We start from the raw sequence: 25,409 nt of genomic DNA on the forward strand, positions 1-25,409 counted from the left end.
GTGAACGGTATAATATGGCCCAGCCCTAGTTTCAAACTATTCTTTTGTTGTAGTATTTCAACTGCTGTGGTACCAGTCTAACGATGATTTATCACATCAGTTTATACCGTTCACAAACTATTCAAAGACAGTTCGATAAACATTGGTCTTACTAAGTGGTACAACAGAAGATTGTGTATAAACATTTGTCACATTCACTTTAAACACTTTTTTTTGGAAAGATGTGATATTTCTTTTTATGCTCCACATTTAACACGCAGAGCCTTTTTAATCATTCAGAACAATGCTGACACTGCTAACAATGCTTAGCTACTGTGTGTAGTAGAAACGAAACGATAAGTGGAGTTTGCAGAGAGGTGGATTTTTTATTTATTTATTTTATTTTGAAGAGTTTCTTTTATCAGAGAGTTGTGTGTTCTGCTTTTTCATACTTGTGAAAATTGGCTTGGAAATCAGTTTCTGTGGAAATATTTGTTGAATGCCTTTGAATACCGTTTCTTCCGTCAGAGAAATGTTTTTTACCCACTTCTTGGCAGTTTTCCTTCTTGGCTGTGATCTGTGGTTTTGAATTAACGTCCATAAATCGTCACTGTGAAAAACAGAATCTATCTTTATTAAATGTCCATTACTCAGAATGCCAAGACGTGCCCAGTGCTTAAAACATTTTAGAGCATCATTTGGATATCACAAAAGGCTATTTATAGGTAGATCATGAGGAATCTCCAACACTGAGGTCAAATCAGTTTTCTTTAGATAACAGATAAATGAAAAGTCCCCCAAATATTCTGAATGAGTGAGTATTTGCCTTTGATTAAAGAAGTCCTTTTTCTATTGGCAGGGTTGTAGTTAAGGTGGCAGGGTCAGAATTTTGTATCTGTAGTTCAGCATGCTCCTGGTGATGCAGTGCTATGGGGAGTATTTTCTTTTCACACTTTGAACCCTGCAGTACCAACTGAGAATCATTTAAACACCACAGCCTACCTGAGTATTGTTGCAGAGCATGTCCATTGCTTTATGACCACAGTGTACCCACCTTCTGATGGTTGCTTCCAGCAGGATAACACGCCAAAGCTCATCTAACTGTAGTTAGATGACCTCAACAGTCACCACATCTCAGTCTAGTAGAGCACCTTTGGGATGTGGTTAAACAGGGGATTTGTCACATGCCAAAAAAGGGTTCAAACCAGTGCAACTCATGAAGTGGCTGGGGAGTGTGTCTTGAGTGGCAATTAGAGCAGACACACTATATGTAAGCCGATACCAATTTAATGGCGATTGACCATCTGTAATATATATTATATATGCGGCCCAGCTCTGCTCATTAATATATTTGACAACATTAACTGTACATCAGGGCTGTACACTGTTTACTTTAAGAATGAAAAGACATTTTACTATGATATTACTGCACACTGAAGCAAACAACAAATACAACCAAACAATCCAAATTAAGAAGTTTCATTAAACACAGTGTAAGTGTGTTTTTTATGATGAGCTTCCTTAAAACGCTTGTTCTCTTTGGCTCTCATCTGTAAATATGATGATCCATTAAGTGTATCACTTCTTAATGTATGTTTATGCATTCCTTTTCGCACTCTTCTCGCAATCCACTCTGCTTATCCAAGCACTAAGGAAGCCCTGTCTGTGTCTAATTACCTCCTTAAAAATCCTCTTCTCTTTTTCAAACAGTTTGAAGAACAAGACCTTGATTCTCTGCTAATAATCCCAATGGGCCCAATTTAACAACTAATTTAGGCAAATGTTACCTAAAAGACTTTCACAGGCTTCAACCACACTAGCAATTTCAGGACTTGCTTGCAGTTGTAGTGAAGGGTGAAAGTTGTCCAGTATGTTGAGGTTTTTCCTTGGGGGGCTGTCCACCCAATTACCCTAAATAGACCCATTATTTCCTGTAAAACCTTATATTGTAAAATGAATCTTTGGAACAATCTTTTCACTGCAACACACAAATGAAATAGACTATGGATCACTACATTAACCCGTTTATATGCATTTTGAAGCAGCACCACCGTGTCAAATAACCACTTTCTGTGCCACCCAAGACTGTTCCCATCGGGTGTGTTTGGACATGCTAGCTAATCAACAGGCTCATAAATAGTTATTATAATGACCTAAATGGACTTCCATATGTAATATTTTACACTCCAGACAAGATCAGATCTGCTGGATGTGATAATTAGATTGTTGGGATTCAAATAAAAAGAAATGGTGAACCTCACAGAGCAGCTTGGAGACTCCCTGTTTATTGTGTTTGGGTCCCTGATGATAGATTTAGTGCAGACACACTTAGATGTGTGGATGAGATTCATTTGGAGTGTGAAGGCAGAAAGACAATGATGTGGATAAAAGTGTTTTAGTGTCTAATGGGATAGTCAAGTCAGATTCGGTTTTATTTGTCAAACACATTTCAGTTTAAGGCTGTCCTTCTACTTTGCAGAAACAATTTAAGTCTGTGAAGGCAGTCATCCAGGTCATTGTAGTCTAAGGAGCTTGGAAAGAAAAGCATTTGGACATCTTTAAGTTGCTTGAAGACGTTTCATCTCTCATCTGAGAAGCTTCTTCAGTTCAGAACTGAGAAGCTTCTCAGATGAGACGTCTTCAAGCAACTTAAAGAAGTCCAGACGCAAAAATAGACAAGCTTGAGAGTCAAACTTGGTGTGACCACCTATATTCTTTAAGACAGTCTGAACACCTTTAGGCAAGATTTCTTATCATTTCTTTAAGTAGTCTTCAGGAATAGCTCACCAGGCTCCAGGAGGACATTCAAAGCTTTTCTTTGGATGTTGCCTGCATTTTATTCCGTTCTCTGTCAAGATGATCCCACACTGCTTCAATAATGTTGCGGTCTGAGCTCTGGGGAGGCCAATCCATGACTGCTAGTGTACCACTCTTTGCTTTTCTACCCAGGTCTGATTTTACTGTACTGATAGTGTGTTTGGAATCAATTAAATGCTGAAAAATGAAACCTTTTAAGATAGTATCACAATATGTTTGTAAGTCCACCAGTTTTAACTAGATCCCCAACACCACTGACTGAAATGCAGCTTAAGCCATGACAGAGTCTCCACTGTGTTCTACAGATGGCTGTAGAAACACACTGTTTTACCTCTCCACTTATCTGAACCAAAACAATTAGATTTGGATACATCACTCCATAAAACCTCGTGCCACTGATTTTCAGTCGAATTCTTGTATAATTTGTCATACCTCAACCTTTTCTCCCCGTATCCCTTCCTTAAGAATCCTCATCAGAATTTGAGAGGAGCTTCAGCGAGTAGCAGATGGATCAGCTGAATCTCTTCTGTCAGGTCTTTGCAGGATTTCTTCCTGTTTCGTAAGGACATTACTTTCAGGTGTTATTCATCTGCTGTAGGTTTTAAACCTGCTCTTTTTTCTTTTGCCCTCCAACTGTTTTCTTTTCTCAACGTTTTAAAAGACACACTGCACACCGTGCTGAAATATGCCAAGTTTTTTAGTTAAAAATTATTTGTGAATTACCTTGTTGGTGCAAAAGTCTAATTTTATACCTATCAAACGGATTTATCTTTGGAAATTTTGTTGATTCAACCAAAGAAATGAAATCAAATGAACTGTTTTTGTGACAAGCTGTTAGTTGCCTAACAATGTATTTTTTTTCTTTTCTTTGCCAAGATGTCTGTTATGTGTAGACACAACAGTGGTTCATCCCTTTAGTTTGGCACTTTTATGGTTAATGATTCATAGATCAAGTGGGTTAACAAACAAAAAAGCATCCTCTTTGATACTGGTCAGGTACAAGGACTGAACTGAAAACAAGCGAACAAGCATCCAACGTCCAAAGAAAAACTTTCAAAGACCTTCAGAAAGCCTGGAGAACCTTTTCTCAACACCACTTTAAAATAATTAAAATGAAGTCTGGCTCCTTAGAAGGAAAATATAAAGAAATGAGGAGTGGCTCAAGACTTTTGCGCAGTAATGCATATATGTATAAAATCAAACTTCAACACATTAATTCAGCATGTGATCACAGCTTTATATAGGAAGCCTTTTTAAAAGTTATCGTCACATGGGCTTTTCCTCCACTTCTTTGAAGTATCTTCGAGAAGACCAACTGCGGAAAGATCACTGAGTAATATTTCTTCTGTAGGTGGGAGGTGTGATGTTCTTCTCACATTTCTTGCCCTAATGCCAGTTTTCATTTGTAATTTTAGGGAGGCTAAGCAGAAAAAGCTTTATATCTTTCATGTGTCTCTGCTTACATCTTTGGCCCATGCAGAGTATTTTTCTTTCCATGAACCTTGAACATGTTGTATTTAAACCTTCCTGTAAGTTTTAGTTTTTAAATTTCTCCTAAATAATGCAGATTTTTTTTGGTCCACCTACACAGTACAGCAATAACCTTCCAAATCGCTCGCACAAAAACTCCTATGAATAACATTCATCAGGGACAATAAGTGGTTATTGGGTCACAGTGAATCATAGATCAAAGGGCAATTAGAATCAGGTTTAGACAGAGAGCATTAGTAAGCTGATCATGTGGGTGAGAAAATCTCCATCAATCAGGTTAATGGACATTCTTTGTGATTACAGATATGCAATATGCACAGCAAGAATATCCCTCTCTGCAAATTATAGTCCATTACACAATTTCATGCAAGTAATGCCAACATGTAAATGGCTGGTCTGTGACTTTTGTATAAATAATGTCTCTCAATAATATTTTGGTCCCTCTGAGCTCATCTGATTAGTTAAAGTTGACTGAGCTACATCTGCTGAATTTTAAGCGGTGAGCACTTTTAGGTTTCATGAAGCCAACGTTACATTTCTAATCTGTGATCAAAGGATGGAGGAGTATGTAAGTGCATATACCCATATCTTCACATCCTTGCATCATTTTTGATGAGCTTCAATACTAAGCATATTGTTAATGTTAATTACCCAACCAACATTGAGAAGATGATGCTTTTTAACCATATTCGCAGTGTTGCCATGGATCATAAAGTCACGAGATATGACAACCGATTGTGAAGTTGGCTACAGATATATACATGCAGTAACTACTATTTTCCGTAGCTGTTCCCATTGTTTCTTTCTTGCGTGCTTTGTGTAAGTAATAGTCTCTGCCTTGCCACCATTATTTGAATATCTGCAGCAATGTCCCGGAGGATGAATCCTAATGACTTTGTTCAGCCACTGAAGTTTTCACATCGCTACAGAGTATCAGAACACCACCTTGCTGAATTAGCAAAATATTTAGTACAGACTTCCTCTGTTCACCTGTAAAATCAATCTTTCAGTTTTAGTCTACGTGAGCTTTCCTGCCTTTCCTCCAATGATTTTATTTTGTTAATTAGTTGTGCATGACCCATTTTCTCACAGCCAATTTGATCAATTTCTTCTGTTTTTTTTTGTTTTGTTTTGTTTTTTTGCATTGATGCAGGTGCAGATTCCCACAGTGATGTGAGCTCAGTAAGCGGTGGCGTGCCCTGGGACAGCAGAGAGACGTCCCTGGCTGTTTCCACAGCCGCTTCCATGGCTTCCTCACTGCCCCTGAGAGACGTTTTAGATGCCAGCGAAGACCTTAAATACAGGGACCATAGCGACAGAGGCTCTAATGACTCAGTGGGCAGTGGCTCCTCCTTTGAAGAGCTTGACATGGATCAGGAGGAGCTGGGGGAAGGTGAAGAGAGGGTGAAGAAGGAATATGGGGAAGAGGAGGACACTCCTGAAGGTGAAGGCGGAGCTAGAGAAGGAGCTGAACTTGCGGCTGAGAAGAAGGAGCGCTTAGGGGAAGGAGAGGAGTAGGGAGGATGCTGAGGAGATAAGGGATGTAGCCACGTAACACTGGCATGCTGGAGAGCTTCTCAGCTGTGCTGTTGCTGGTTATCTGTCATGTAATCTTGTTGATGGATCTAAAGCCGTTAATGTAATGACCAACATGCCGTATTTCCGCGCCTTCTAAATCTCTTTTTGAAGCCTGTACTTTCTGTTATGCTCTAATCTCAGTTCAAAAGAAAAAAGAAAAAAAAATCCCGATCCTGTATCTCTGCCTATACAAACATACACACAACAAATGGGAGATTTAATTAGATATTTCATTTTAATTGTAATCCTGTTTGGATCACTTTAATTCCCTTTCAGATTAGAAGTAACCTTTCAGTTTAAGATTAAGGATTAAAAGCAAGGGGGAAACAGAGTTACCAACTATCATGGATCATCAGAAAGTATATGTTGTTTTGCCCATATGTGACAGGTGATATTGCAACCCCACTCTCAAGGTCAAGTCCTGAGGAAATTTGTGTCACGCGTTTGTGCGCATTACCCGACTTTGGTGTTGTGATGTACCGACTGGGTGAAAAAGTGCAGGCGTTGCCGCTGCTGTAGAGATGTTCATGGTGCTGTTTCATTGTGTTATTTTATACGAGGGGAAATTCTAAAAGCTGAGGTGGAGAAAAAGATTATTAAAGTAACATCATCAATGCCTCCGGGTCACCAGGACTAAGATTTAGATTAAAGTTCAAACATATTTGTAAGCTTTCCCCCTGAAAGGTGTACAGAATATTTTATTGTCACTCTGCAAAAAAAGGTTAATTGAATTATTTTAACGTATTGTTCATTTTCTGTGGGCAGTTTGTTCTGCCACATTTCATTTACATTTATGTTGTTGTAGACAAAATTCACCTATTATCTGAAACTAGATGTAACATGTTTGTAGGTTGACGTCGGATATGATGTATGATGCATTGTATGTCTTCCTGTGTGTAATAAAATTTTCAAAGAAATGTTAGTTTGAGAAGAACAGCAAAAATGGTCTCCGCTCTGCTGCTTTTATCTATATTTTTTTGTGCGTTTCCCAACAGGGATGCAGGAAGGTAACAAAGTGTGTGTGGCAGTCAAAGCTTTCTCTGAAGTTTCACGACTTTACGATGTAACGATTGCTTTGTGGGGATTACATGTGAATTCATAAGAAGCATAAAAGAGAAATGGTACAAAATAGCCCATAACATCAGTTTTTCAGTGCTGGGTGAGTTAAACAATGCACTGCTTTAAGGGTTGTTTTTTTTAAGTGAGCAATTTCCCCAGCACCCTTAGGACTGGGAAACTGGGAAACTGTTTAATCAGAATGCATAAAATAATACAAATGTAGATACATTTGGAAAGCATAAACACTTAAGATTAGTCTCACAAAATGTTGTTTATCCAAATGCCGGCGCTGCATCGATCGGGTCAACATTTGACTGAGTGGTTTGGCATTTGTTCTACAATTTATTTAATCAGCTGTGTGCACAAAACAACAGGAAGAATAGGCTCCAGCTGACTACTGAAGTTTGATGGACATACTTGTTCTTTAGCCTGCGGTTCTTAATGAGCATCATGACCTATAAGTGTTAATGTTTTGTTTCCAATCCAGCGCCATTGTAACCATGGTAATTTTACTGAGTAATACGCCATTAACCAGAGAGAGAGAGAGAAAAGCCTTTCATGTGCCTGGTCGTGCTGTTAGTGTTGAGGATATTGACTTAATTGAATAAAGAAAAATGTATTTAGGGCTTGTTAGGAATGCAAGCCAAATTAGATGTGTAGACACCAAAGTCCACTGAAGAAGGATTTCACAGCTACACTCTTCTTTGCATTTGACTTGCAGTTGGAGTATTTGGACAGTGATACGTATTTTGGGAGCAGGTGGAAGAGGCTATGGAAAGGTGGAGGTATGCTCTGGAGAGAAGAATAAAAACCAGTAGAAGCAAGGTGAGATGGTTTGCCAGCAGGAGGAAGAGAAGTGAAGGAGGACGTGCATGGGGTTGGTGCCACAGAGGAGGATGCAGATGATCTGCCGTGTCGACCCCTAAAGGGAACGGCCAAAGAAGAAGAAGCCCCCATACACCACCACCGACAGTGGGTTGGATATAAAACAATCCAGACTGACTGCAATACAGTCCTTCAGCTTCACTTCAAAGAGTTTTACAAAGTATTATTTAGGAATTACAGCCATTTTTGTACATAACCTCTATATTTGCATGTTCAAAAGTAACTGTACAGTTGTCTGACAAGCATTTTCATGGCCAGGCGAGGTCTGTTTCCACAGTATTTCACAACAAATTAAGCAGATAAAAGATCTAGAGTTGCTTCCATGTGTTGATCTTAAACTGTTAACCCTTCTGGTACACTAACCTGGCAATGAAACTGTCATTCAATCTTTAAATGACTTCTGAGCCTCTGAAAATAGAGGATTATTTATAAAAATGGCTGCAAATCCTAAATAATACTTTTGTTAAACCCAATGAATTACAACTCAGTCTGCACGTCAGTCACATGATTACCACAGTAACACAGCAGAGTATGTGCTAGCAGCAATACTTCAATAGCATATTTGCAGTTTCAAAAATATTCCACATGCTTTGACGTCACCATAGCAGACAGAAAGAGACTTGAGAAATTTCAAATGGGTACACATGGGTACCCTGATGTACCAAAATAGCCAGTTCTTCTAAAAACTCTGCTTCACATTTGGCATATCTAATGTTCAGATGCGCTTTGGCTTTTTAGAGATATGGAGCTCCACAATGGTGTTAGGCAGAAATGAAATCTTTTATTTAAGCTGCCTTCCATGTTTATTGGACCCTTAACATCTATACTGATACTCTGCAAAAATCTCATAAGTGTTAACTTTATTATGACATCAGTGTTATTTCTAAACCCTGTTGTTGCAGAAATGTACTGTGTTCATTTTTAACAGATCTTTAAATAATAAAAAGTGACTCTAAGAATGCGCAACAGCTAATCTATTAAAGTTATTCTATTACAAATGTTATCCCCACAATGTAATATTGGTCTGGCTCCTTAAACTCTCAGGAAATCCTAATAAATGAACAGTAGATGATGGCAGAAGATGAAGATGTGACACCTGAGTGTTACTGAACAACCACCATCAACACAGCGCTGATCTTTTGGTCTGATACAGTGATTCCCACAAATCAAGCACGCAATCTAACCAAGGGCCACTTTTGTTGGAGGGTTCATTATAACCGTGTTTTTTCCTTCACTTTGTCCTCGATTGCCTTGCAAGTCTCAAGCAGAAATATAACCTTATCTATTGACCAGAAAACGCACAAACCACGCCAGCCTTTAGTAATATTATCTTTTTCTGACGAGAAAAAAAAATGAGATCGGTGTCTTGTGCGTGACCAGTCTGCGGGGACAGATGCCCTCACCACATGTGTGTTGCACTTTCAGGATCAACTCTGGCACCCCAGCCGTGGTCCAAAGGCAAAAATAAAAATCGGTGAGGAAAAGAGTGCGATGACACACAGGGTCAACAACTGATTTAATTAATTGTGAAACCCACATGGGTGTCACACAGCGTTCGAGGGCGCGGAGATTATTGCCTGTCCATGAAGTTAATTATTAATCTCATTACACTGAAAGAGAGAAAGAGAGAGACGATGTGAAGTCTCAACATACAAATTTAGAAGCCCACGACTGCGTGTGCGAAGCTGCTTTTGACAGGAAGGAGGGGGGGTCCCAGCACATCCCCTCTCCAAGCGCACGTCCCTTGAAACGCATCGGCCTGCCATCTGGGACTGACCTCACACTCATCTCGCGCCGTGTCACAACTTGTTTGCCGATCCCAAATTAAAATGATCACATCTGGAGATAATCACCCCCCCGCACATTTGAACTAAACAGCGGGCGATTCTTTAAAGCTTCTCTCCACTGACATCCACAGTCCGTCAGTTCGCGTCTGCAGGAAGCCACGCAGTCGGTTCATTGGGCTCTAAATGACATAATTTGGCACAGAGTTGCGACGAGGCAGACTGCTATATCCAAGACTGCTCCTGCGTGGAGCAACTGCGTCTTTGTTCAAGTGCGAAAAACCTTCTGAGAGTTCTCCCAGGTTGCTGTGGTCATATCCGCAGCGAGCGCGTTCATCAGCTGATGTAAAAAACAACGAAAACAACAACATATATATATATATATATACACATATGTGTCTCGTTGCCAGCTATGGGGGATTTTGCCAGTCGAGTAACAGGTAGAATTTAAACTTTGTGTCGGTTCTCAGGGCGCCAAGTCGATAAACTGGCATCCCACCAGGATAAACAACACCTTTAATGCACGCCGTCTTATTAATCTCTCTCACACTTGACGCTCAAACAGAGAGAGAACCCTCTCTCGCTCAACGCAGTGATGTGGGCTTCACTTGCATTTATTTCAAGCGCGTTTAGGAGCTGTGACTTTTGAACCGCTGTTTGCAGGAATCGCTCCTCCAGGAATCCGGCGACTCTTTGTGCTGTGTGTGTGGCGTTATTATTATTATTTTCAGCACCACGGACAGCTGCCTGGCACGCGGCTCAAACTTCAGGCAGCTACGCTCACCTCCTTCATCCACCCTGCTCCCCAGCTCCTCTGTAGTTCGCAAACACACTTGCTTTAGGCTTTAAAAAGAAAAACTCCAACAGTGGCGCGAAGGATATGCGTTTAGTCTGCACCGAGGATCCACTGCACGGTAGCGCTGGAAACTGAGGAACCGTTGGCAGGTAAGAAAATGTGTTTCTTTTTCCCCCCTTTCTTATTTTCTGGGATTTTTTTGTGCGTTGAAAGCCTCCAAAGTGCATTTTTCTGAAGTTAAACGAGTTGTTTTGTAAGGAAGGCGCTTAAGTCGCGTTTTGACTTTGTATGGTTGACAAAATTATTCTTATGATGCTGACAAGACTGTGGATAAGCATCGAGATATTATCTCGATGCTTATCATCATTTTGACCTGATTTTTGTTTGCATCTCTGGCTCCGGGCATAACCATAAGCAGTAAAAGAATGATAAATGAGCGAGGCTGCTGAAAAAACTACTAAACAGGCGATGCAGTAACTACTACACGGCAACATCCACCATCTCCCTCACTGGGTTGATCTCCCGTGTGACTTCAAAGTGAGACAAAAACTTGATTGACATTAGTTACATGTAAGAAGAATATGATCTGCACAAAGGAGCTGTTTCTTTTGTTTCCAGGCAAAGGCTTTTACTTGACTCTGGCTCTCTTCCACGGGAAAATGGATTGCTATCTCAAATGTTTCACTTTGGAACTAAATTGGGCATTTTCATATTAATTCTTCAGCAGCCGAGACTTGTGATGCCCTGTGTGTGTCTAGAAATGGGGTGTCTGTGTAATTATTTGTTCCACAAGCGTCTAAAAAGCATTTTCAAAACTCATGGGGAATATGAAGAAATGCAAAAGCCGTGCAAACAGTTTGAGGCTGCATCCTTAATACTGGAGAAAGGTATTAAAGGAGGCAAAATGCACTGTGGATTATTCCCAGGGGGCATCTGTGTGGCTGCACGTTCAGCAGATAAAACACAAGAAAGAAAGAAAAAAAATGGCTCATTTTTAATGCCTCAGTTTAGTCAAACCCCAGATTTAGATTAAACCAAAAGGTATACTTATTAGGCTGCTTGATCAACTGTTAATATATCAGATGCATGTATCTGAATTTCTTACATAACAGAATTACAGCAGGCACGCTCCTCTAAGACTAAAAAACTGGAATAATATGTGAGCTCATGCTCTCATGGCTGAAGATGTTGATTACTGTAAATTATTCAGGTCATGGCTGACTGGAGAGGAACACGCTCTGCTGCCATCATCTGAATCCAGAAACAAAAAGTGGCAGAAAGGGGCAAGGCTGTCTAACCTAGTGATCCCTCCACACAGCTCACTCCTGTGTGCGGCCAGGTTCACCTGTTACTCTTCACTTGATGACAACGGGGACTCACTGCCAGTGCGGCACAGGGATAGGGATCCCTAATTACCTTCATTTCTCAGAGCAGTGCAGATAGCAGCATGAACAAAGACGATACAAAAAAGACTCAAATGCACAGAGAACCCAAAACTCTGTGCACGAACCAGCTTACTCTTATGTAAACATTAGCACCAATGTGTGGTTGACTACCAAGTTATTAATAATGGTGCGTGACTAAACTTTACCCCTCCTGCTTTCTAGATTTCAGTTTCATGTTAAGAGACATCGGTCTTGTTACTTCATCATCATTCAAACCTTTTACAATACACACGAGTTGCATTTGCTACCAGCCACAAGTGATTAAATTCAAGCATGACGACACGCCTGTGCTATTGAAAGGACAGCTTAATAGCTCACCCTTCCATCTGATCACGCAAATACGCACATACATGCAGGTGGGATCCACAGACTGATCATGTTATGTCTCTACAATACATCTGTTTAGTTAAATATTTAATTTCTCACTGCACCAGTGTTAACATAGGAGTTCATCTGCTGATTTAGATTTGGTAATCAGATGGTACGTCTGCACCAGTTTTAATAAGGTGCAGTTGCGTTGCACACAGTGAAGACAGAGTAAGCGTGAAAGATAGGAAATGACGGAAATGCGGTCTTGGCTCCAATTTTTACAATAAATGGGGAAACCTACAGTTTCATTTCTGTGTGACATAAATTAAAATGAAGCTCAAGTCACTATATGATAATGCAAAATACACGAAACCCTGAACTCTCACTTATGACAAGGACAAAGAGCATTAAGTAAAAAACAAAAAAACAAAGCATTGTTCCATCAGCTGATTTCTGATGAAGTAGAAATATTTAAACATGGATTCCAGTGAAAGCATACAGGAGCTTCCAGGTAATTAATGATGCGCGTGACTCAGATTAAAAGTGACTGCTGGAGTGATGCTGGGCATATGTGAGAGGTTCCTAGGTGAGTCCTAGGTCAGCTGCACCAATAATTTCCATTGTGAGTCATAATGAACAGCTGTTCAGTCCTTTTACTTCCAACTCGTGCTAAAATAAATTCTGACTTCTGCTTGAACAGGATTATACTTTGTATTTGAGGATTAAGCAATAGGAGTCTGGTTTCTGCTGTGGTCTAAGAGAGACCTCTGTATGTGTCTGTGGGAAAAACGTCAGTGTGGAAAGGGGTCAGCCCAATGACCTTGCTCTGCTTCTAATACTGCACATTTACTATAAAAAGAAAGTGTCTTAAAGCGTCAAGTGGTGACACCTGGTTTCTGCTGATGAAAGCATGTCCTAACATTATGGCTGATTAGTGTTTGCAGACCCAGTGTTAATGTTAATTAAAACAGCCAACCTTCATTTGCTTTTAGTAACTTAATGTAAAGCAGCATCTCCGCGGGACCAGTTGTTCTCAGACTGATTGTAAAATGTTGGTAATCTATGTTAATAAATTAGATGACAGCTATTTGTAGATTTTGGCAACCAGTCTGACAGTCGGTCCAAGTTGCACTGTGATTGTCTGGCGACAGTCTCCCACCAGATCAACCAACCAACCAACCAACCAACCAACCAACCAACCAACCAACCAACCAACCAATCAATCAATCAATCAATCAATCAATCAATCAATCAATCAATCAATCAATCAATCACCTTTATTTATAAAGCACTTTAAAACAACCACAGCGGACACAAAGTGCTGTACATTGGAACCATAAAATAAAATGACATAAGATATAAATAAAAGCCAAATAAAAGAAAGAAAAAATAAAATAATTAATTAAATAACTAATTTCATGTCAACGGAAAACTAAGTCTCACTGAGGTTAAAAGCCAAAGAATAAAAGTAGGTTTTAAGACGTGATTTAAAAGTGGACAGTGAAGGGGCCTCTCTAACGTGCAAGGGCAAATTATTCCATAATTTTGGAGCCATGATAGAGAAGGCCCTGTCCCCACCTGGATCTCGGTACCTCCAGGAGCAGCTGGTCAGCTGACCTGAGAGACCGACAGGGTGTGTGGAGATGAAGAAACTCAGAGAGGGCAAGACTGTGAAAGCATTTAAAAACAAACACAAGAATTTTAAAATGAACTCTAAAAGACACAGGCAGCCAGTGCAGTGAGGCCAGGACAGGGGTTATATGCTCTCTTTTACGAGTTCCTGTTAGGAGTCGTGCAGCAGCATTTTGAATCAGCTGCAGACGTGAGAGCAATGACTGACTGACCCCCACATAAAGTGCATTACAGTAGTCCAGGCGGGAAGAAATAAAAGCATGGATCACTACTTCAAGGTGCTGCCTCGAAAGAAAAGATTTTACTCTTGCCAGTCGCCTTAAATGATAAAAACTGGACTTCACCACTGCTCTGATTTGGTTGTCCAATCTAAAATCACTGTCCAACTTAAAACCAAGATCAGTAACAACAGGTTTAAAATAAACTTTCATGGGTCCCAAATCTACAGAGGAGGACTCACAGGGACCACTGGGTCCAAACACCAACAACTCTGTTTTCTTTTCATTAAAATTTAAAAAGTTCAGAGCCAACCAAGCTTTAATGTCATCTAGGCAGGAGAGGTTTTATGGAGATGCCATCCTTCTGCTTCAGTGGCAACTAAATTTGAAATGCGACCCCATGCCTTCTAAGGATAGAACCCAGAGGCAGTAAATACAGTAAAAACAGTAGTGGCCCTAAAATTGAGACCTGTGGGACGCCGCATGACAGAGGAGCAGAAGATGATTCGGAACCGAGAAGGCTGACAGAGAAAGTTCGATCTGACAAATAAGACTTCAACCAATTAAGTGCAGTGCCACCAATATCTACTACATTACTTAATCGAGAAATTAGAATATTGTGGTCTACGGTGTCAAAAGCAGCAGTTAGGTCAAGCAGGACAAGGACAACATGGTTACCAGAATCAAATGCCAGAAGGATGTCATTAAAAACCCTTAATAATGCAGATCTGTGCTATGAAGGGTTTTAAAACCTGACTGAGAAACCTCAGAGATGCCATTATCATCTAGAAAATCTTTCAGTTGACTAAAAACAATTTTCTCTAAAACCTTGGAAAGTAAAGGCAGCTTGGAAACAGGCCTATAGTTCGCTAAAACTGTGTGATCAAGGCCAGGTTTATTAAACAGTAGCTGCACTACTGCATGTTTGAAATTTGCAGGAACCACACCAGAAGACAGACTGCTGTTAATAATTGATGACCTGCACAATCACCTTTTCATGACAATAGATTCCCAGAAGTTGAGGATGTTGAACAGTTGATCTCTTAGTGACGAGCTGGTCAATGCAACTACTTGCAATCAGCCGCTGAATGCAAAAGAATTCAGTGTGATCACCCGGTAACTAAAAGTTTTTATGAGTTGCAAAAAAGTTGCCATCCTACTTTTAGTCTAGTGCGCCTGAGTCCTTGGGCCTGTGTTGGTTGTTTCACATAAAGGATTTCATCATTCCTGTCACAGAGTGTACATAAAATATGGATTAAGCTTCGGAGTCTAAAGTCAAGGCAGAAGTACCTTAGATGTGCATGTAATGTCCAAAATGACTGATTGTATAAAAGTGTATGCGAAAACAGCTGTTCACTAGTTTGCCACTTGATTTATGACCTCTGAAAAAAGTCTCACAATAAGTTCATGGTTTCAATCACTAGTTTGATGCCTTTTTAATACTAAACTTTGTGTTCATTATGTAAAGTGTGGACAGCTAATAGAGCAGTTTTGTTCAGTATCCTTGATTTCAAATACACTCCTTCCTTTTCAAAAACCAAGATAGTGATGACCAAAATGCTCAAGTCAAGGCTTTTAAAAATGGGACTTGATGAACAAACCCCCAAATCATTGTACCAAAATGATTTAGGGGTTGATTTGTGACTGTTGCCTTTGCATTCTTCTTGCCAGCTTGAATTGGGTGGTGCTTAGTTGACTAAAATAAGATGACATGTACGAAGCACCAATCACGAAGCTGTATTTGAATCAAAGTGTGATGAAAGTTGTTAATTTTCTGTTTTGTTACCAGGCTACTGACAATTTCATTGCATGATACTACACTGAGAAACAGGAAACTCTGAATGCTGAATAATTGAGTAATTATTTAGTCCTAATCATTAAAAAAAAAAAAAAAAACTTGGATTACCATTTCAGTTTAAGCTTGAAAGAGTTGCTAAATCAAGCCAAATAAAATGTTGAGGTTCACGTTCAGGATTTATTAGTAAAACAAGGAACCAAGAAGGAAACATAATAACCCTCTGAAATAAACCACTGCTTAATCTTGCAACCTAGCCTGAATACAATAACACTTTCATATAGTTGAAGAAAAAGCTAACTGAGAAAAATTGGAGCAGGTTTTTAAAAGCAATCCTGCTGTGGGATCTGGATTTGTAGTTACATAAGATCCCAAAATTGCTAAATGTGACTTCTCATTTTGTCATATTTCATGTAAAATAATGATTAAAACTTAAAATTCCCCCAGTAGCACCAGTCTCCAGTACAGTTGCTGGAAAACAGACATCGATCTGTTGTGTTTGTAAAAAACGCAAATCTCTGAAACAACACCAAGCGCCGCACATCTATCACCGTGCTCGGACCAGCCATAAACCTGGCAGTAATGATCTCTGAGAGACAAGGGAGTGGATGAATGTTTGATGATGGAAGCAGGACGAGGCTGCTGGGAGTCAAAGAACCATTCAACACATGCGAGGGATTCCCCCTTTGCAGGTAGAAAGAGGATGAAGAGGAGGCGAAGTCAAGTGCGAAAGACAAAGCAAGCTGCTGAAAACAAAACAGGAAGCATACACAGAGGTTTTCCATTTGCAGACTGAGAAAAACTGAATGAATCAATCTGCAGGTAAAAGTGGAGGCCCACAGTATCCAAGCGGTTAGCTTTTTTCCCTTTTGTTTCTGTTGCCTGATTTATTTCAGCCCACCAGTTCCATCCCTGTTTTGGAATGGATGTGCCTGCATTTTTCCAGCTTTTATACTTAAAATAATTCATCAAAAAATTGTTTGGTGAAGAATGATTGCCTTAGAAAAGCTTCTGGTTGCAAAAGCAACACATTGTACTGGGAAATAAGATACAACATTTAGTGTTACACTACAGGACGCGTCAGTGATGCCTAAAGGCAACCTGGGCACTGTGTGGTGTCAGTGGTGCAATTTCAGAGGGAAATTTGAAATGACAGAATAATATTCATCCATTCATCTGGCAGCAAAATGATGCACTCGAGATTAACGCCCCTCCAGACATCCTGGAACACCGTGAAGCTAAAGAGTTAAGTAATGTCAGATTGGGTTTGGGCCATAAGAGTTTCCTTGACAATAAGCAATAGAATATTAAGAAGCTGATATAGAATTTCAGGTTCTTCCAGCCTGATCTTCCATCTATGATTGGCAATATGTGCATGTATATGTTTTGCACTCTTGAGCCCTCTTTCCCATTTACAGACCACCTCCAGCTCGGCCCGTCCCACCCCCAGCCCAGGACCACTCTCTTTGTCAGCAGGAAATGTGATTTTAGGGAAGCCTGACTTCCATTTCCTGTGCTTCCTCTTAGCAAGACTCCAAGTCATTCCACTGGGGATCTCCAACCTGCTCATCCAGACTCATGGCAGCATGTACAGAAAATGACCTCCAGTCTTCAACACTTTCTGTTGCCTGCGGGGGATATTACCATATTAATGCTGCACTCCTGGGGCAAATGAGTGTCATAAAAAAAAAATCACTCTGGATACCGTCTTCCTCAAACCTAGCCCCCCCTCTTTATTTCCCTCCGCTTTTTTTCCCTGCCTCTCACATCTGCTATCTTTTGTTGTATTTTCTGCAGCCCCCATTGGCTACCCCCCCCCCCCCCACACACACACACACACACACACCCCTAACCAATTCCTTCACACAGTCTGGTTTGAAGTGTGTAAGAGGCTGGCAGGCTTTACACTTCAGAATTAAAAAGGCCATCTGGTGGAGACAGAAACGTAGATGGCTGGATAGGAGGGGAGAGGAAAAAATGAGAGGAACAGTTTGTCTTTGAAGTTAACATGTAGACAGAATCCTGGGTGGGGTATTACATCTAAAGTGTAAATATCGCTCTTAGCGTCTCTCATTTAAGTATACACGCAGCAGTTTGGAATGGCACCACACTGATCTACAATACAACAAACTGCAAAGCTTAACTGTGAAAATCTTATTAATTTGAGGAAACTAAAAGTATATGAACAGATAACGAACTTCATATTTGCTGTATAATGTCAAACCTTTCCTTTGACTGTCAATTTCACATAGAATTTGCCTAATTTATTTCGCCCTAAAATAACAGCATTTTGATGGGATCGGGAATCCCAACTTGTATTCCACATGGACATACTGGAATTTTTAAAAGATTGGTTTTCCAACAGGAGTCTGTCTGTCTGCTACCATGATAGGTTGCACACCGGAGTGTTCTGAACAGAGAATTGGAGTCCACTGGTAACACGCAAGCTCCCAGTGGGAATGCAGGCTCAGAAAAGAGACTGACAATGTGTCTGTCAGAAATCCTTTTGTCACCCTTCTCCCTTGAGACTATGCACTTAAGTGCTTTGCCAGAGCCATGGCAGACAATTTTTCCCCCCTGCAGAATCTCCAGTAAATACATTTAGTCAGCTTACATCTCAGACATTCGATGAAAACTTGTGCATCGGTGTTTTAATGTGGCAGAGAGCTACACTTAATCCGGAATACACTCTTCAAACATTAGAATGTTCTTATTGTACAGAGTCATATTCCTTCGCTTGTTGTGGTTGCCTTTGTACGTGCGGCAAGTAGCGCAGGCGATTGCACTGGAGTTTCACTTGTTGACAAGCTGCTGAGGGAGCAAATGGAAAGTCTGACACCTACACAATTATTTTGTGCGGAAGAAAAAGGACCTTTTAGGTTTCACTGATGGTTCCTGAAGTGTAACGCTACATGTCACATCTTGTTTCCCAGTAAAGTATGTCGCGCATACACCAGAAGCATCTCCTAGGCGATAATTCTTCATCAAACCATTTTTAAACAACTAAGAATCTGTCAAAGATAACATATTAAAACAATAGCGGTGTTAGCTGCGTCTTTCTGCTGTTTTATTTCAGTCGCGGTTGAGGGTGGGCTGCTGTTTAGAAGGCAAAACATGAAACGCTCTGGCAGGAATTTGATAAGTTTGGTCAGTGAACAGTGCAGGCTTCCCAGTTCTCCCATAAGACCAGGCACCACGCATGATCAGACTGGCCCACTTGTCCTGGTCTGTCTTCCACTTTCCCTTCACCCTCTCCATCTACTGGCAAGTTTCCATGGAAACAACAGAGAAAAAGACAGAAAAAAAGAGAGAGTGTAGACAGAGAAACAGAGAAAAACCCCAAAGAACGTGGTCTGCAGCCTGATCCCATTGAGAGCTTTATGTTGTTTTAATAGGTAAGTCAGTATTTTTAAATGGATTTGAAGACATATGCGCATTAATATCCCCCTGCTCTGTTTTCATAATCTCTCATCAATACAGATAATTACTGCTTGTCAGCCTACTTGACTTGGTGAGACAATGGATTTGAGGCAGATCATTCTAGCTCAATAATTTACTCCGATAAACTTGTCCCACACTCAACACGCTGCTTAATTAAGCCTCTGGGATTTGTGGGAACTGACACCAGGGAACAGGCGCATAAAACTCTACGTAGATTAACAACTAAAAGGCTGTGTATGCACAGAGAGCAGAAATATGCATGCACAATCTTTTCAGCAGATTTATATAGCCACAAGTACGCCTGGCTCTGTTTTGCTGTCACTGTGGAGCTGGGCGCACATTTATAAGCCCCATTTGCTCTCCTGCAGTTCACCACACATCGAACACTGATACATGCACAGTCACTGGACATTAGTTGCGCTGGTAAGGTTTTCCATCAGCGGCAGAACAGATGTCATTATGCATAATTGTTATTGCTGTGGACCTTTATTGGATCCATCCATAGTGTGTCATTAATGAATTTATAGCTTTCAAAGAGAAACAGACAAAGTTCTACAGAGCTGAGGATAACATTTAGAGATAACTAATCGCTCAAATGTCAAGAAAAAGAAAAGAATTCGCTTAGTCAGTGACACTATGCTCACCAGACACTTTATTTGGTACACCTGTTCAACTCCAATTTAATGCAAATATCTAATCAGCTAATCACATGGCAGCAACTCATTGTACTTAGGCATGTAGACATTGTCAAGATGCCCTGCTGAAGTTCAAACCGAGCATCAGAATGGGGAAGGAAGGTGATTTTAATGTGGTGTGGTTATTGGTGCCAAATATGCTAGGAATGATCTGCTAGGATTTTCCCACACAATCATCTCTGCTTACAACCAAGGTACGCAGAAGATAGGAAGTAGATAGGCTACAGCAGCAGAAGAGCTGGGTGTCGCTCTTCTCAGCTATGAACAGGAAACTGAAGCTCACCAAAACTGGATAATAGAACAGTGGTTTGATAAATCTTGATTTCTGGTGCGACAATCAGACGGTAGGCTCAGATATTTGGTGTAAACAACATGCAAGCATAGCTCCATCGTGCCTTGCATCAACGGTTATTTCTTGGTACACTTCAGGCCCCATATTACCAAGTGAGCATCATTTAAACACCAGAGTGTTGTTGCTGATGATGTCTGAATCTGTATGAAGAATTTAGCCGGTTCAGAAGGCAAAACATGGTCCAATCTAGTACTAGAAAGATGTACCTAATAAAATGTCTGGTGAGTGTATACTTTGATAATTTCAAAAGTCACAAAGGAACCAGAACCAGCAACTATGCCACGCTCACATTGACTAATGCTCACGTTTGTAAAAACCACCATCAGGAGAACACTAAACAATCATATTATTATGTAAGAATAAGTTTCTGAACTTATACTCAATCTTATATTTAATGTCCATGATATCACATCATTTAGCCGTGTGACAGACTGGCAAACTGTCCAGGGTATACTCCGCCTCTTGCCTTACGGCAGGTGGGATAGGCTCCAGCCCCCTCGCGACCCTGAATTGGATAAGCAGAAGAGAATGGATGGATAGATGGATATCACATCATATCACACAAGACTGACTGCAGAAGACTCAGTGTGCTTTGTGAGTGAGGAGTGACCTTTAGCACACCTTCCTCAGTAAGGCTGTCCAATTATACCAGTTAACGAATGTTAAATTTATAGTTAAAAACAGGTTTTTAGAAGGCATATATGTATTAACAATGGAATTATACTTGGTTTTAATACACATAATAATGATTAGTTATGACTATATATAGTAATGTGCATGAAGCTGAGAACTGTTATTTTCCAATGACAACAGCATCATACCATAACATTTTATATACTGTGTTATATGTTTGTAATGATTACACAAATGAAACAAATACAGAGAATTCTTTTTATTTTTTTATATTTAAAATTTAAACATAACACACTGTGTGCCCTAAAAACAAAAGGGTGTCTGACCCATCGTTAGAGAACAAGTGCTTTAAATAAACACAGTGTAACTGGCTGTGATTTAACACCCAAATGGCAGCTTTGGTGCACTTTTGCTGAACATCTGCACCCAGTGCACTGTTTGTCTTGTTCACATTGGCCTTACAAAAATGTCTTTTCATTTTCTAAGAATTTCCCACATTAATTTTGCGTTTCATCAAACCCATGAAAATAAATCATGTTCCAAAACAGTGAGTGAAGACTGAAGTATATTCATGTATCTCTAGATAAAATCCCACTAATTCAATTTGTTGGCAACAAAATCAATTTGCTTGCTCAAAACAGAGTCCTCAAATCCATCTCGTTTTATTTTTGCGCGTATTTTTCTTTTGTTGTGCATAAATATTGTCTTTGTAAGACTCTGTGAGCATTTAATGTGATTTGACAAAATGTTCCTTCGGGACACGATTTGTTATCTCTCTCGACTTTCGGTGTACAGGAGCATGTGCACATGTGATTATAAAAGAGTTGTACAATCATCTGCCTTGGAAGAAAAGCAATGTGAGGTCACAAAGATAGAGGGGATGAAATGGAGGGAGAATAGAAAAGCAGAATCAAAAGTGTAGCGTACACGCTCACTAAATGAGGCCCTTGACAATGAGAGATTAACTGTATGCTGCCCGAAAACATGCGAAAGTGTTATTCTCAGTGAACTCTGATCTAATGGTGAACCCTGTCCTTAAGCTGCTTTATAAGCTGGCTATTTCAAAGCTAGACATGTCATATAACTCTGGATAAGAGAAACATTGGTCTTCATGAAAACTGTAAAACAAACTGGAAAAAAATTTGTCTAAGGTAGCGAACTCACTCCAGCTGTGTGGCAGCGCGTGTGGTGACAGTTAACAAATGGAGAGTTTTTGTTTTCACTGTCTTGCCTGTCACAGCTATCATCAATAAGAATCAAAGGACACAAATATTTACTAATGTGTAGATGTCAAATATTTCCAAGGGCTGAGTCTGTCCCTGGCAGACGCACAGTCTGTGAGACAAAGGGATCATTGTACTTCAGCTCAAAAGCTGTGACTGAATTTCTCTGTTTGATCTGTAGGCTGTAATCTACAAACACTCTGAAGAAGAGGACGCAGAGGATGGCAATGATGCTGTAAATGGCCTCCGTCAGAATAAAAACAGTGGAGCTTTGAGATCTGGCGGGGCTGCTGCTGCACCTTCTTTTCCTCAGTGCTGCCGTATTCAAAAGCCGACCGGACGCTGACCAGAAATCGCAGGCGGGACGGTGACTTTGTTTTGCCCAGGGATATGTCATTGGAGAAAGCCCCTGTGTTGGGGGTGCGCCCTCAACCCCGACCCCTCTGGCTGTCCAACCTCAGCCTGCTGTGCTTATGTGTGTCTCTCTTTGCCCAGGCTCCCCAGGGTTTGCCTGTGGTGGGTTACAACACTGACACCAAGAAAGAGATCACACTGGAGGGAGATTTGATGATCGGTGGCCTGTTCCCTGTGCACCAGAAGGGCGAGGGTGCAGAGGACTGTGGAAAGATCAATGCACAGAGAGGGATCCAGAGACTGGAAGCCATGCTCCTGGCATTAGACGAAATCAACAAGGATGAACACATCCTTCATGGGCTCAGACTGGGAGCTCACATACTGGACACATGCTCTAAGGACACCTATGCTCTGGAGCAATCCCTAGAGTTTGTCAGGGCCTCCCTCACCAAAGTGGATGACAGTGAGTACACGTGCCCTGATGGCTCCTACGCCATCCATGATGATGTCCCTCTGGCTATCTCTGGGGTCATAGGAGGGTCCTACAGCGATGTCTCCATTCAGGTAAGGACTAGTGAAAACAGAAATGTTTATTTTTTTTCATTTATTTTAAAAATGCTTTATGCCAATAAATAAACTGATCAAAATTCTGCATTAAATTTGTCAAAGAGACCATTTTCAAAAGATGAACTTCACTTTTAGCTGTTACTGTAGGCACAAGAGAGAGCGCCAGAGAGGGGAGGGATTACAAACCCAAGAGTGATTGTGATGGATTGTCATATAACTGTCCATTTAGACTTAAGTACCACGTGCAATTACCCCTTGCGAGATGTTAACACAGGGACTTAATGAGTATCAGTTCCGCAAGAAGGATCTGTTTACCTGTACGCCCATGTGCTTGGCTGATCTAATTTGGAAGCTCTCTTTCTCTTTCCCAGTAATTCACACTTCAGCTGTGGTCCTGTCAGAGGCAGACATGCTACAGATGTTGCACTCAGGACGGGCTGACAGGATGACTAGTGATGGCATGATTACTCTCAGCAGCAGTGCTCCTTTCGGCTCACTCAAGCTGATGCGATGAAAGCTCTGCTAATTGGGCCTCCCAATCTTCTGCTGTAATATGGCTGCCACATAAATGCAATTTCAAGTCATTGTGAAAAGAGATACTGTGCGTCCTGCAGAACTGAGATTTGTAAACATCCACAAATATACATGCCTTAAAGCATTAATCCAAACTCATCATCCCGGCTCAGCCAGCCAGACGACCCAGTACGCCGTCTCATCTGAAGAGCACGGTTCACCCCACTTGAGATATGCAGCTTCATGTTCCAGATATCTGCTTCTTGGAAGAAAAGAAACACACTTCTGCTCATCCAAAAACAATGATTGGAATCAGGTCGCAGATAAACAACAGACTGCAGGAACCCCTGTCAGTGGCAGTGCGCTGTTTGCAGCCTTTCCCCACTGCGTATATATATAGACAATATAGACATGCCCACAATGCTAAGCCAAAAATAATTAATTCCCTGTGAACAGCTGCTTCACTAGCTATAGCGGGCACATGAAAAATCTGTCTCTATTCTGCAAAAAATTGATACGATAACTCCAAAAGTTTTTAAATGAGTAAATGATGGTTAGTAAGTTTGGGAAGGTGCTATGTAAATGCAAACATCTTCATTTACTGTAGTCTTGACAAAAAAATAATACCAAATATGTAAAGAAATGATACACTTTGCAGGTGGAGAGCTCCTGGAGAGCTATAGGGAAAAGGCTTAAGGGAAGTCGTGCCTATAGCACCTATAGAGGGATTCCTGTTCAAAAGGAAAGTTTGAAAATAAAGGAGTTGATAAACGAGCTGTAATTTTAGCAAAACTCTGCATCTGGGGCTCCTCAGAGAGTGCCCTTGTCTTGTGGTAATTTATGGGTATGCTATTACAAGCCTGAGGTCTCAGGTCTGCCCTAGCTTCTCGCTGAATATTTCTCATAGTAGAAGTACACCATAGGATACAGATGTCTTTTTTTTCAATACCACAAATAACTTGTAATGAAGTTCAGTCATGAGGTGTGCTCGCCGTCTCTTTCTCACGCCTGGTTGGTGAGTGTGTGATTATGCAAATAAATCTGCCCTCCTCTTACACACTTGCTAGCATTTTAAAATGAACTTTAACCACATAGTTATATTTAATCTTCCTAATGTTCTAAAGATTTACTGCTATTTTCTGGGACAGTGTTCATCCACAAACATATGCATTTGGGCCATGAGAAATATGTGATATTTTTGTGCTGCTGCTGGAAATCATCTCCACATAATGTGTCCGTTCTTTGTAACTGCCTCATTTGTATATAATCTATAGCCTGTCAGACCTTTCGGTGAACCAGCCTGAGTGAGTGAAACTTTATAATGTCTGCCCATCTGTGCGAATGGCACAGAGTTAATACACATGTGTGTATTTCACCCCAAAGGCAAGGCAGTTACAGGACAAGCAGCATTTATTAGTTTAAAGGCGCTTTTCGGTCCGGCGACGTGGCGGAACATGTCGAACTGACAGGTGGTGAGAACGCTGAGTGCTGTCTAAATCTGTCACAATAAAGAAGCGTGTTGTGCTGTGCTGCTGGTGTTGTGGTGTGACAATCGCAGATATGGGGGCGGATCTGGCTGCCAGCCTAGCCATGCTGCAGCTACACGGGCCCAGATTGAGTTAAGTGTGGAGGCGAAGTTTGATGACGCTCTTGCAGGGTAGGTCCTGTCTTCCCCATCTGTGGTTGCAGCCGGGCTTTCTGGTAGATTGGCAGAGGTGTGCATGCACACAGAGGACGGAAAAAAACGGGGGGATGGAATGAAAGCTCATGTTTCTCAGAAACGCGGAGACGCCAACGTGCAAATCTGATCACAGAGTGAAGGCGATGGAGTGAGTCACATGGC

General features: G+C 40.8%; 2 protein-coding genes across 2 annotated transcripts in view; both read left to right on the forward strand.

Annotated features, from left to right (window-relative positions):
- The window catches only part of tex264a (testis expressed 264, ER-phagy receptor a), a 76,437-nt gene extending 69,638 nt beyond the window's left edge, over nt 1-6,799 (forward strand). The window contains exon 4 of the mRNA XM_085406553.1: nt 5,441-6,799. Within this exon, the coding sequence (XP_085262679.1) occupies nt 5,441-5,805 (365 nt within the window). The 3' untranslated portion in view covers nt 5,806-6,799. The remainder of the gene's footprint in view (nt 1-5,440) is intronic.
- A 3,374-nt stretch (nt 6,800-10,173) lies between these two features.
- grm2a (glutamate receptor, metabotropic 2a) overlaps nt 10,174-25,409 on the forward strand; it is a 33,373-nt gene continuing 18,137 nt past the window's right edge. The window contains exons 1-2 of the mRNA XM_085407932.1: nt 10,174-10,538; nt 22,314-23,050. Coding sequence (XP_085264058.1) covers nt 22,523-23,050 — 528 coding nt within the window. The 5' untranslated portion in view covers nt 10,174-10,538; nt 22,314-22,522. The remainder of the gene's footprint in view (nt 10,539-22,313; nt 23,051-25,409) is intronic.

This window comes from Rhamphochromis longiceps, linkage group LG5, assembly GCF_057381845.1.
Source record: "Rhamphochromis longiceps isolate RC_006_pf linkage group LG5, R_longiceps_female_GT1.1, whole genome shotgun sequence".
NCBI lineage: Eukaryota > Metazoa > Chordata > Actinopteri > Cichliformes > Cichlidae > Rhamphochromis > Rhamphochromis longiceps.